At 36.4% G+C, this 13,483-nt stretch overlaps 1 protein-coding gene across 1 annotated transcript; it reads left to right on the top strand.

Moving 5' to 3' along the window:
- Positions 1 to 1,336: 1,336 nt before the first annotated feature.
- Positions 1,337 to 3,784, top strand: LOC120355896 (the record flags this gene model as incomplete). The annotated part of the gene is made up of 2 exons (XM_039444642.1): positions 1,337 to 1,771; positions 3,133 to 3,784. Coding segments are annotated over exons 1-2 (1,087 nt in total), but the record flags the coding sequence as incomplete, so codon positions are not given.
- Between the last annotated feature and the right edge of the window lie 9,699 nt (positions 3,785 to 13,483).

The raw sequence follows: 13,483 nt of genomic DNA, 5'->3' as shown, positions 1-13,483 counted from the left end.
CAATATTTCACCGAAGATACGCTCAAAGCTGGCATTTTCCAAGATTTTCTATATTTTTCGGTTTTTTTATTATTCTATGGACAGGAATTGTTTACATCTGTTCCACAGGTCCGTGTAATATTTTTTAGGTCCAGAGTAAGTTGTTTTTCCAGGGGTCTCAGGAACAACTGAATTTGAAAGTGTAATCTTGAGGAAATGGCGGTGATAAATTAGAGGGATTGAATTTGAATTTGAATTTGAATTTATTACTCTTTGTATGTACAACAATAAAGTTATTTGGCAATCGTCACATATTACAAAATAAAATTACATATTACAAAAATAAAATCACAACAAGAAGTCATTCATGTCATAAAAACACTTATCAGCCAGCCAGTCCTTCAATTTTTTCTTGAGCTGCACTCTATTGTCAATGTCCTTAAGATGGTGTGGCAGGGAGTTGATCATTTTTTGGCTCATGTGAATTGGATTTTTCTCGTAGAACGATGTCCTATGTTTTTGTATTCGATAGGTGTTCCTTGAGCGCGTGTTATAATTGTGTAGGTCAGCACCTCTTGTCCACGTCGATGCATGCTTGAGACCAAATGCTACAGACTCCAGAATATACAGGCTAGGTAGTGTGAGCGTCCCTGTTGATCGGAATAATTCTCTACATGGAGTTCCAGGGGGTTTTTTGAGCATTATTCTAATCACTCTCTTCTGTGCTCTGAATACCCTGATAATTTCCGGTGATGTGCCCCAGAAAAGTAATCCATAGGTAAGAAGAGGCTGGAAGTATTCATAGTATGCAGAGAAGACTATCTGCTGATGCATTGTTTTTGCTAGTGTAGCAATTGCAAATGTGGCCTTACTGAGTCGTTTAATCAATTCGTCAATGTGATCATTCCATCTCAAACCAGAATCCATTTTCAAACCCAGGAAGCTGCAGACATTTGCTGGTTTGACCTGTTCTAAGTCCATATCGAAGTAGAAGGTGTCAGGAGCGTTGAAATGATTTATGGAGAAACTGAGATAGCATGTCTTTTCAATATTCACCTTGATTTTATTTGCTTCACACCAATTCTGAATGCTCTCTACTCAGGTTCATCATCCCCTGCCATCTCAAATTTCAAACAACAGTAAGAGTAATTCTCGAACCACTATACCCATGCGTGATAAGAGTGCTAAGCCGACAAAAAATAAGAAACCTAAGGTAGTGATATTATCTGCTAGTCAGGGAAGAGACTTTTCCAAATATATTCAAGAACAAAATGATAACTTTGACTGCTTTGTTTTCACACAATCTAGTGCAAAGCTGAAACAGGTTGTTGAGGGAGGTAAGTGTTTTTTAAAGGGTATGACTGAGAAAGACTATGTGGTTGTTTTGGCGGGAAGCAACGACATGCATTTACACGAGCCCAGTCAGCTGACTTTACAGCAAGGTCTCGATGCATTGTTTTCTCTACCTAATCGGACGAATGTGATTTTACACTCGATTCCTTACCGATATGACAACCCTGACCTCAATAACGACATATATTTTGCCAATCTGCAAATAAAAAATATTTTGGGGAAATATAATGGAAACCTCAACATCACTTTCATAGAAACGGTATCTCTGTACGACACTCCTGCCGTTCGTTCAGGGGCAGCCATCAAGGACGACTCCATCACAGAGTTTCGGGGCTTCTCACCCTGTCGCCGTGGGTTACAAGGATCATCGGTTGTTCGAGAAGGATCTGCTTGTGACAACGGTGAACAATCTTTTGTGGTAGTTGGTGCAGCCGATAATGTAAGTGTCTCTTCAGCTATGAACTTAACTTCTGCTAAATCTGATTATGATTGTAATTTTTTAGACATCTCTTTTCCCCTCATGAGCAAAACAATTTAAATCTCAATATGTGTTCTCAGTCTAATGAGTGTTCTGGTTTCAGAGTTGGTTTTTTGAATATACAGGGTATTAACAGTAAAAATGTAATATTGAATGAGTTTGGCAATGAAAATAAGTTTCATGCTCTATGCCTTAGTGAGCATTGGTGTGTCAAAGAGGATATTTCCTTCCATAAATTGGATGATTATGTACTTGTTGATAGCTTCTGTAGAGAACAGTATAAGCATGGAGGAGTATCAATTTTTGTTAGGCAAGAGCTGCTACCAGATTGTGATATGATTGACCTTAGTGATTTCAACTGTGAGAAGCATTTTGAGGTAGTTGGAATATCTTTGAATAACCTCAAGTTGGTTCTAGTTTCAATGTATAGATCTCCTCTAGGATGTCCTAATCTTTTTCTAAAAGGACTTGAAAATGTATTATACTTTTTTAATAGACCTAGGTGGAGAAATTATAACTTTGTATTTGGAGGAGACCTCAACTCTGACTTTGATGTGGTACAGGATAAAGCAACAGTACACGAATTTAAAAATCTGTTAAGGCAATTTAATTTTGTATGCCATAATACAAAGGCTACTAGAGGGCTTGCTTGTTTAGACAACATTTTCACTAATATCGCAACAGATAGAGTAAAATGTGAGATTTCAGCATTCCCCTTTTCAGATCATGACTGTGTCTGGGCTGATTTAGACATATATTGTTGTGCTCGCAGCAAGGTCAGTTTAAAGAAAATTATAGTATCTAGACCAATTACTAATGAGAGAATTGTGTTATTCAAGAATTCACTTTCTAATGTAGACTGGAATAAGTTCATCCATGATACTCACTCATTGAACACAGAACAACTTTTTCAAGCTTTTTTCAATATTATACTTCATTATTTCAATACTTTCATTCCTGAGAGAAAAATAGTACTAAACAATTTCAATGCAAATAAAACCAATAAAACAAAATCAAATAGCTGGTACACGCCTCAACTGTTACAATTGAAAAATACTGTACAACTTTATTCAGAAATTTCTAGGAGGAATGGCACTGAGGAGTCCAGGAGGGCATATTTGGATATTAGAAGAACCTACAAGCAGGTGGTTAATGAGGCCAGAAAGGCTTACAATATTCATAAAATTGAGTCTAATGGTAATAAATGTAAAGCTGCTTGGAAAATAATAAAATCTGTTCAAGAACATGTTAAAAAAGATCCCATACCACTCTCACCTGATGAGTTGAATAAATATTTCTTAGACTCTGTTTCTGATTTACAGGATAATATTGCTCAATCAAATGTAACAGCTCAGAACTTGTTGGAGCTGAATACTGTTTTCTCCTCTGTTCAGGATAAGCCTATTTTCAACTTCCATGAGGTCTCTCCTACTGAAATTCTCAATGTGGTTCGCAGCCTTAAATCTTCGGCAAGTGTTGACATTTATGGTTTCTCAAGTAATGTCTTAAAGAAAATTATTGAGCACATCTTGAGCCCTTTGACTTATTGCATAAATAGATGTCTTAGAGATGGTGTTTTTCCAGAAGCTCTTAAAGTCTCTAGAGTTGTACCTGTATATAAAAAGGGGTCAAAAGTTGATCCAGGTAGCTATCGTCCCATCTCTTTAGTACCTTGTTTTTCCAAAGTCATTGAGACCATAATACATAGGCAACTATATAGATACCTAATAAGACACAATATTATAAGTAATGTTCAGTACGGTTTTGTTAAAGGTAGGTCTACTACAGGAGCAATGGATGCCCTTATCAAGGGTATTCTAAAATCATTTGAAAATAAAGAATTTGCTCAAGCAACCTTCTGTGACCTGAGCCGAGCGTTCGATACTGTGAACCATTCTCTACTGCTTAATAAATTGAGTTTCTATGGAGTATGTGGAGTAGATCTCAGTCTATTTGGAGCCTATCTTGTAGGACGTAAGCAAGTTGTATGTGTGGGTAATAGAAGATCAAAATTGGCCCTGTTAAAATTTGGAGTTCCACAGGGCTCGATTCTGGGACCATTGTTGTTTTTGCTAATGATTAATGATCTACCTTCTGGTTTGAAAGGTCATTCTATCCTATATGCTGACGACACAACCTTTTTTAATAATTGTTCCAGCTTACATGATCTTAAAACTTCAACTGATAATACTCTGAAATATGCAGCAGAGTGGTTCGAAGCCAATGGTTTCACACTAAATAAAAGCAAAACTCAATCCATGCTTTTCACTCTCAGAGATGGTTGTGATGAGAATGATCAGGACACGAAAAATATAAAATTTCTAGGTATATTTATTGACAGAAACCTGACTTGGGAGGCTCATATAAACTATGTGTGTACCAAGCTATCTAGAGTAATTTATTTAATCAAACAACTTAAAGCACATGTTCCAGATAATTACCTTAGGTCAGCATACTTTGCTTTCTTCCAGAGCATTGCTACCTATGGCATACTCTTGTGGGGTAACAGTAGTCATATTGAAAAAATCTTGGTATTACAAAAAAGGGTGGTTAGAGAATTAACAAGTTCCGATAGATTAGCTCATGCCAAGCCCCTTTTTATTGAGCTCAACATAATGACAATAGGGAATTTTCACATATACATAGTTTTATTACACATTAAAAAGAACATTTCTAACTGAAATCTGAGACTCGATACTCATTCTTATAATACACGAAACTGTGACAGAATTGATGTGCCATACCACCGACTTTCTAAGACAGCCAACAGCTATGATACAATTGGGATAAAATTATTTAATAAACTTCCTACAGATCTCATATCGGAGTCAGATAAAAGATTCAAAAGTATATTATGCAAATGGCTTCTGTTAAATCCTTTCTATTGTATCAATGAATTCCTTGAAAATGTAATTTCTCTATAGTTACCAGATGTATATTTACACTTGTGCTAGTGAATGTCTTTATATCTTAATAGTACTGTATTGTGACCTGTATTTCAATTTCACTAATTTAAAGCTTCAATGATTGATTATTGACACACATTATTACCTAAAGACTGTTATGTGACATTGTTTTTCCATTATTATTGTATTGTATTATTTATTCAAATGGCAACCACGTGCTCTCCTAAAATTTAAAAATTGTAGATTTCTGTTATTTGTTGTAACACATACTCTGAACATATTGTATTGTAAGAATATGAACGCTCGAAGAGCTAGAATAATAAAAAGAACCGTTTCTCGAAACTATTGAGAATGCATTTGAATAGCCTACCTAGCCAGATGAAAGGGGTCATTATTCTTTACAAAAAAGTTTGAAACAAAATCATTCTTTCATAGAAACTTGCTAACAGTATTCCTAATGTCAGTCACAGACACGTTTACAATAGAAACCACATGGCCCACTGTGTTTTGTGTTAACCCTTGTAAATATCTATAGCATAAGTTGATGGCAGGTAAATGAAGATTGTGAATAGCAATATAGATATATAGTTAGGAGAGAAGTGAATATAGATATGTAGTTTACAATGTAACCACGTGGTTAGCATATGCTACAATTTTACCACGTGGTTAGCATATTAAGTAATTATATTACTATTGAAGCAATTATTTGATGATCAATAAATTATTTGAATGGTGATCACATGAAACCATAAATATGAAACGAGTATATGTTTATAAAAAGTAGGGCATGAAGTAGATTAGGCTATATGTATAAAGTATTCAACAAATATAATGTTGTACAATGAATTATAATTTAATAATTATTATAAGCTAATTAAGTTAGTTGAATCCAAATTCATAGGCTAAGGACAAATTTGTAAATAGAATAAATTAGGTATATTTGATTAAAACATGTTGACAATGAGTATAAGAAACCTGCTTAATTAATTAAGTAGTAATTAATTGGTATCTTATTAACTTGATTTATTCAACTCAATTTTAATGATGTACTGTATGACATTGTATTTTGTTCATTTCATGTATTTATTATTGAAGTATTTGCCATATTAGATTTATAAGATTGATCACTGTATTAATCGAATTTGATGACTTTAGAGTTTAAATATTGGTGAAATGTATGATATTATCATTTGTTTTAATAATGAAGGGGGGCCATAGTTTAAAATGATATAACATAATAAACATTATGATGAATTTGAATTGATATTTGAATTCAATTTGTAAGCAGAATACTAGGCTGAAGAGTTTGAGTGTAGGTGGAGCTAGAGGGCGAAGGGTGATGAGGGGTGGAAAATCGTGCTTCTAGTATATTGTTAAAACTATTCCCCATCTTCAAATAATCTCTTCTATTGATTTTTTTGATTTGTATTGTCATGTTTCTCTGCGCGGTAGTTTAGTTTGTATCTTTGCAGCTGGAGCGCTAGTGGTCCACTGCTGACTTGATACCGTGTATTCCCGTTGCACATTCATTTATCGTTGTTCCAGTTTTTTGGATATGTTCTGAAGCCTTTGTCATTTTATTATTGTATTTGTCAATTTGTTGTTCGGCTTCCGGATATTTTTTGCATCTTTTTATAGAGCATTTTGATTGGTGATCTCTTGATCAAGGTAGCACCTGCTTGCTACACATTTCCTGCTTGTCTTTGTCCCATCGCTTGGCTTCTACAGCAACTTCGTGTGTGTCTCCAATTATTCTGCTTTATTTGTGAAAATAGTCTCACCTCGCCCTGTTTTACTTGTTTTATTTGTTGGAGACATTTTTTCGGTTCTTTGGAGCCATCAACTTTAAAAATCGCATAAGTAGTTCATTTACTATTTCAATTCTAATTTGTCAACGTGCTCGTGCACTCTTGTGTGTATAAGTTACAACATGAACTCTCATCTCTCGTGAAAATAGTTTCACCTCGCCCTTTTTTACTGGTTTATTTGTTGGAGACATTTTTTCGGTTCTTTGGAGCCATCAACTTTGGAATTCGGACATTTAGTTCATGTAATATTTCATTTCTAATGTGTTCGGAGACTTTGTGTGTATGTGTGCATCTAACATAATATATGTAAGTTACAACTTGAACTCTCATCTTTCGTGAAAATAGTTTTCACCTCGTCCTTTTAATACTGAGTTGCCTAAAACTGTTTTGCATTCATTCCAGTGCACAGGTTTTTGAATGCACAACGGTTCTTGCACTCATGTGGAGTTTCAGTTGCGTGTCAAATCAATCAAGACACATTTGTTTCTCTTATTGCAGAATTTATTTTATTCTCTCCTATTATACAGTCCACTCTTTTCTAAGACTAAATTCCACATGTTGTTTGTTCCTTGCGTGCCGTATGATTTGATCATTGTTCAGTTGATTAAAATCTTGATTTTAAATGTATGCCAAATGATAAGGTATTTTCTGGATTTTTCTCATTGTATGTTGTATAACATTGTCTCAGCTGTAAATAATGTATTTCTTTTCCTGGTTCAAGGAACTTGATTTCTCTCGGCGCGCTGCGACGCATTATCATGACATATTCAACTTGTACTGCTTGTGAGGTGAACGGACACAAAACTGCGCAGATCCATGCAATACTGCATCTGAACCCAGTTCAAGCCAACCGCTACCTGTGCCATACTCAAATTGAAGGCATCCTTTACTTAGAGACAATCTCTAGTGTCAAGTGTTCATCAGCATTGTGGATCGTTTCATTTAGTTTTTAAGATCTGACAACTCTATTCAAGCACATTGCTATCTTCAGGTATTCAAAATGCCATTAGATAACGAAGTGAGCCCTCATATTAACAAATGGGTTGATATTGGTAGGGAAATTATTAGGCTTTATGAGAAGCACTCTGAAGCTGTAATTGAAACTAATGAGCATTATCACAATTTTTTAGTTGTAAGAAATGGGCTATCAGTGTTAGAGCAGGCCTATGATCAAGCTTATTTTTCACTTGATCCTGAATCAATTGATCAGGATGTTCATGATAACATAATGGATGAATTCACTAGCATAGTTGCAAGACTTACTTCTGTTTGTGAAGCGTTTGAGTCGCATCAGGAAAAAATGCAACATCAAACAATTGAATCCAATAATGAGTTAATTGTAATGAATTGTAACAAAATTGTAATGAAAAGCAGATTGCATCTGATACATCTAATTCAAATCAACAATCAAGTGTAAGGCAAAACAACTCTCAAGAAGCATTGCCCTCTTCAAGGGACATACCTCAAGTTCAAGTATCACCCTCTTCAGGGGAAAGCTATCGGCTGCAATCATCACCTCAAAGGAGGCAAGAGCTGGTGGCTCATTTGCAAAATTTCAAATTACCTGAAATTCCTCTCCCTACATTCAATGGGGATTTCGAGCATTGGCTAGAATTTTAGGTCTTCATTTTCTAGTATTATTGCTGACAATGTATTTGTGACACCAAGTATCAAATTTCATGAAACAAGCCCTCAGTGGTGAGGCACTCAATAGAATTCCAAATGTGCCGCATGGACGTTTCAATATAGCATGGGCTTTACTGAAGCAAAGGTATGATAATCCACGTTTAATTGCACAAACTCATGTCTCTGCCATATTAATTCCACCTTCGCTTGATTCAAATTCTGCACATTCTTGGCGGAACTTTATTGATCATGCAAAAACGAACATTCATGCCTTAGAATCCATTGATTTGAAAGTGGACATCAAAGACCTGCTATATATGCATCTTTTCACTTCACGTTTTGATGCTAGAATCCTGAGAGATTGGGAACGTTTTATCGCTAACACCCCTGTACCATCAATGGAAGTCTTATGGACTTTTATGGAAGGGCAACACAAAGTAGCACAGGCTATTTCATCATGTTCTAGTGGAAATAAGCAGGATATGTTTAAGCACACTAACAATGCTAAATTGTTGCAAACTGTCAAATCTGCTAGCTTGCAACAGAGTTCTAATCATAACAAATTCAAAGCTTATAATCAATTTCAGAAAGTATCAACTTGTTTGTTTTGTAAGGATACAGGCCATAATGTGTTTGGCTGTTCTACCTTTTTGCAAATCGCTCCTGCAGCTCATGGTGAGGCAGTCAAAAAGAAATCGTTATGCTTCAACTGTTTGGGGCCATATGTTAAGGATCATCTCTGCACGGGCTCATGTCGACTTTGTGGTAAACGACATCATAGTCTTTTACATCATTCTTCATTCCACTTCAACAAGGAAAATAGTAAGAACGTCCTATCAAATAGCATTCAATCCTGTTCTATGCAGCCCAAATCTGAACTTGCTCATAGTTCAAAGGCTTTTATGGCCAATTCGTCAGCATTGTTGAATTCCATTGGGGAATTCAATCATCAAGCATCTGGGAAGCGCTCTGTGGAGGGCTCCCAATCTGGCAATGGTGTGAATCCTACTGGCCGAGTACAGCATTCACAGTCACTATCAACACCTGTGGGTGATGTTTCTAATAATCATGTTCTAGTTAATTCTAGTTGAAAGATACCTGAGAATACTGTCTTGAAATCTGCTATTGCAATTGATGTCTTTGATGTAAATAATCAACCTGTTCTGTGTCGTGCCCTATTGGACTCTGGTAGCGACTCATGTTTGATTTCTGAAAGTTTGTCTGCTCATTTAGCACTTCCATCATTAAGTAAGGAGACAGTAATTCATACTGTTCTACAGACAAAAATTGGTGAAGTACTGAGGAGTTTATTGTAGTGAATAAAATCACATTGAATATTCCACCCTTTGATTTAGATTATTCTAATTTCAATATTCCAGGAGGAATCAGATTGGCTGATCCTAATTTCTTCCGCTCTAAGGGAGTTGATCTTCTGTTGAGCACATCTGTCTTTGCTGCGGTTATGACCAACGGACAAATTTTTGTAGGTCCTGGTCACCCCATTATCCAAAACACCCTGCTAGGTTGGGTTATTTTTGGAGCATTAAAGTTACTCCGTCCAGTTATTAGTTCCAACAATGTATACCCAAATTTCATCTCAAAGTGTGAGATCTCCAGTCAAATTGAAAAATTTTGGAAAATGGAGGAATTGCCAGAAGTAGTTCGACCTACTGCTGAAGGAGCTAAAGTTGAAAGGCATTATTCCGAAAATACTTGTCATATGGAAGACGGACGATTCATGGTATCACTTCCACGTAAGGACAATTTTTCCACTTTGGGGCAATCTGAATTTCAGGCAAAAAAGCGTTTTAGTTTCTTGGAAAAACGTTTTGAAGAACAACCTGAGTTGAAAGTGGTCAATACTTTTTCCAGTCTTGTATCAGTTAGTAACATCAAAAATTCTGTATTTTCAATTTTGTTCACTCGTATTTCTAGCTCTATCAAAATGATTCGTGTTCTTGCCTTTTGTTTGCGTTTCATTCACAATGTTAAGGGTACTAGGGAGCATCATGTAGGCAAATTGTCAGTTTCAGAAATTCAAGACGCTGAATTCCATATTCTTAAAAGTGTTCAGGAAAAATTTTTCGGATCAGAGTTGCAGCGTCTTCGTGCAAAGGAGGAGCTGGATGTGCGGAGTAAGATCCATTCTCTATCACCGTTTATCCATCAAGATGGCCTGCTTAGAGTAGGAGGCAGATTAATGCATGCTGATGTACCATTTGATGTTCAGCATCAAATTTTATTGCCTGGTAAGCACAAATTCACAAAGGCTTTAATCCTAAGCACCCATCAACGTTTGTGCCATGCTGGAGTCCAGGCCACCATGGTTTCTCTTCGCCAGCGTTTCTGGATTCCATCTACCAGGAGTGTAGTCGAAGGCATCTTGCGCACTTGTATAAAATGTTTTTGGTTTGGCCAGAGCATTCTCATTGTAGCGCCAAATCCCTGACTACAGTTCTGCCAATAGCAGGCTTGTTGGCACCAGTGCCAACCGTCCAGCTGTTTGGCTTGTCGAGAAAAACAAAGCCCCAGTCATTCTTGTTTCGTCCATTCTCTTGTCTTGTCTCGTCCCTGTGGTTGTGAAGACCGAGTTTGTATTTTTTGTCATGTAATTTCGTTCGGAAATTTCTTGTAATTGATTGTTTGAGTGTAGTGTGTATGAATTGAGTATAACAGCGTAATAGTGTTGAATTGAATTAATTTGAATCGGATTTGAATTTATAAAGAATCCAGTTTGAGCTTTGTTCAAAACCCAGTACATAGCCTGCAAGCTGAACACAGAATCAACGCGAAAAGGCAGCCCGGAAGCAAACCTTTCTTTTCCCAGATTTCACTCCACCCTGAATCGAGAAAAACAAAGCCCCAGTCATTCTTGTTTCGTCCATTCTCTTGTCTTGTCTTGTCCCCGTGGTTGTGAAGACCGAGTTTGTATTTTTTGTCATGTAATTTCGTTCGGAAATTTCTTGTTATTGATTGTTTGAGTGTAGTGTGTATGAATTGAGTATAACAGCGTAAATAGTGTTAAATTGAATTAATTTGAATCGGATTTAAATTTATAAAGAATCCAGTTTGAGCTTTGTTCAAAACCCAGTACATAGCCTGCAAGCTGAACACAGAATCAACGCGAAAAGGCAGCCCGGAAGCAAACCTTTCTTTTCCCAGATTTCACTCCACCCTGAATCTGACCAAAACACCTAATAAAGGCTTCGAAGGGCAAGTAGACAAAATTGGATTAAATCTGGTGAGTTTTTGCTCTTTTTTATTGTTCATTAATGCAGAGTTTAACTGTACTAATAACCTGGCTCAAATTGAAGATTAAATTTTGCCCCTTGTTTGTATTTGATTATTTGAATAGTAAATTACAGTCCTCTAGTAGCTCTAGCCTGAGCTTTGTTCAGAACATTTTTGATCCTCCGAACCGTGATGAATTTAAATTTGTAATTTATTGATTAATTCACACACATTGGATTTAAGCAGTTTCGTATTTGTCCAATGTTGGCATGTTGAGAATGGTCTGATCTATGCTCAACTTGAGTTTGTTGTAGCCTTGTTCTAGAGCAAGGTTTCTTGTCAATTTGTATTTGTCTGAAATTAAATTATTTCAGTTAAAATTGTAGTTTTCCTGAAACTAGGCTCATTGTGCTCTTTTTCGGGAATTTTTTGTTGGAATTTTGTATTGTCCATTTTGTTATACATGTTAGTGAAGGTTAATCACAGCATGATTTTGTTTGTTCAATTCAACAAGTTATCGTTTGTTTGTGAGTTGTTGGAAGAACATTATCTAATCATATAGTTTTGTCTTCAGCAGTAACTTATCTTGTGAATTGATAATCAAAGTTTAACTTTGATAACTTACTAGTCGTGATTCTTCCTTTCATCTAGTTTTGAACTCATTCTTGTTTTATTTGTCTGTTGTTTTGTATTCGGGGCTGAATTGTTTTGTGTATGAGTTCAAGATGGAGGAAAAATTACAGAAACAAATCAGGGTGCATCGCGCTAAACTGGAACAATTCTCTGATCCAAAAGTTGCTGAGCAATTTTCAATCTTGTATCCTCGGGTGTCTCAGACCATTTCGGATTATGAAAAGACAGAGTTAGTGGTTAATGAGTTGGAACTTGAGTTGAATAAAGATTATGTTGTAGCATTCAACGACTCACATCTAGATCTGTTTCAGTATATTGAAGTAGCGGCTAACACTCTCAAACAGAAAGAGGCGACTGATGCTATTGCTCAATCTTCGGCAGCTTCAGCAGCTAGTGCACAGCCGGTCGTGTCCGAGTCGGTACTGCCCAAAATCGACCTTCCGAAATTTGATGGGAACCAGACTCAATGGTCGGTGTTTTATGAACTATTTAAGGCATTGGTACATGACAACAAGAGTTTGAACAATCAGCAGAAGGTCCAATATCTTGTAAGTAGACTTACTGGACAAGCAGCAAATATTTGTCGTCATTTGCCACCATTGGCTAATAATTATCAAATAATTTGGCAGGCATTATTGACCCGCTATAACGATCCACGGGCGCAAGTCAATGCCTATTTCAAACAAATTTTTGAATTTCGTCCAATAAAATCAGAATCAAAGGCAGGTTGTATTGCGATTTTGGATGGGTTTTGCAGTTCAATCAATGCAGTGAAGAGATTGCGACTCACTGATTTGTCAGACTCGATATTCCTCTATCATGGCTTGAGATTGCTGGATCCAAGTTCTCGTAGAAATTTTGAATCGGCCGTCCGTGACAAGGCTATGCCAACTTATACCGATTATGTCAAATTCATTGAAAAGCAAATTAAGACTCTTCCTTCTGATGAGAAACAGGCTGAATCGTTTAATATGAGGCACAAAAAGGATAATAAATCAAAGGTGTTTGTGGTTCAATCTAATGATTCATCTAACAATGCATCTAGTAAAAATCCCAATTGTCTGAAGTGCTCAAAACCGGGTCATCGGTTAGTAGATTGTGCAAGTTTCTTGAAAATGACTCCTTGGTATCGTTATTGTTTGATTAAAGGAAAGTTTTGTTGTTTTCGTTGTCTTGATGTGTATCATTTGAGTAGAGATTGTCGTAGTAAAACTCAGCTTGCTCAATGTCGAGAATCTCATCATTCTTTATTGCACTTTTCCAGATTAAGTTCCAATGAAGGTGTTGCGTCCTCGTCGAACTCCAAGGCAGGTGGCACATCACCTATTAGTTGTTGTTCTACATCCAACGATGTAGAAAATTCGACCGTTGTGTTGTCGACCGTCACTGCACATATTCGAGATTGTAATGATCAGCTTTGTGATGTTCGTTTCTTGGTTGACACCGGGAGTCAGTGTCATTTTGTTACA

This window comes from Nilaparvata lugens, unplaced genomic scaffold (genome assembly GCF_014356525.2).
Source record: "Nilaparvata lugens isolate BPH unplaced genomic scaffold, ASM1435652v1 scaffold5149, whole genome shotgun sequence".
In the NCBI taxonomy this organism is placed as follows: domain Eukaryota; kingdom Metazoa; phylum Arthropoda; class Insecta; order Hemiptera; family Delphacidae; genus Nilaparvata; species Nilaparvata lugens.
Note: the sequence above shows the minus strand (reverse complement) of the source record. Positions and strands in the feature narration are given on the sequence as shown.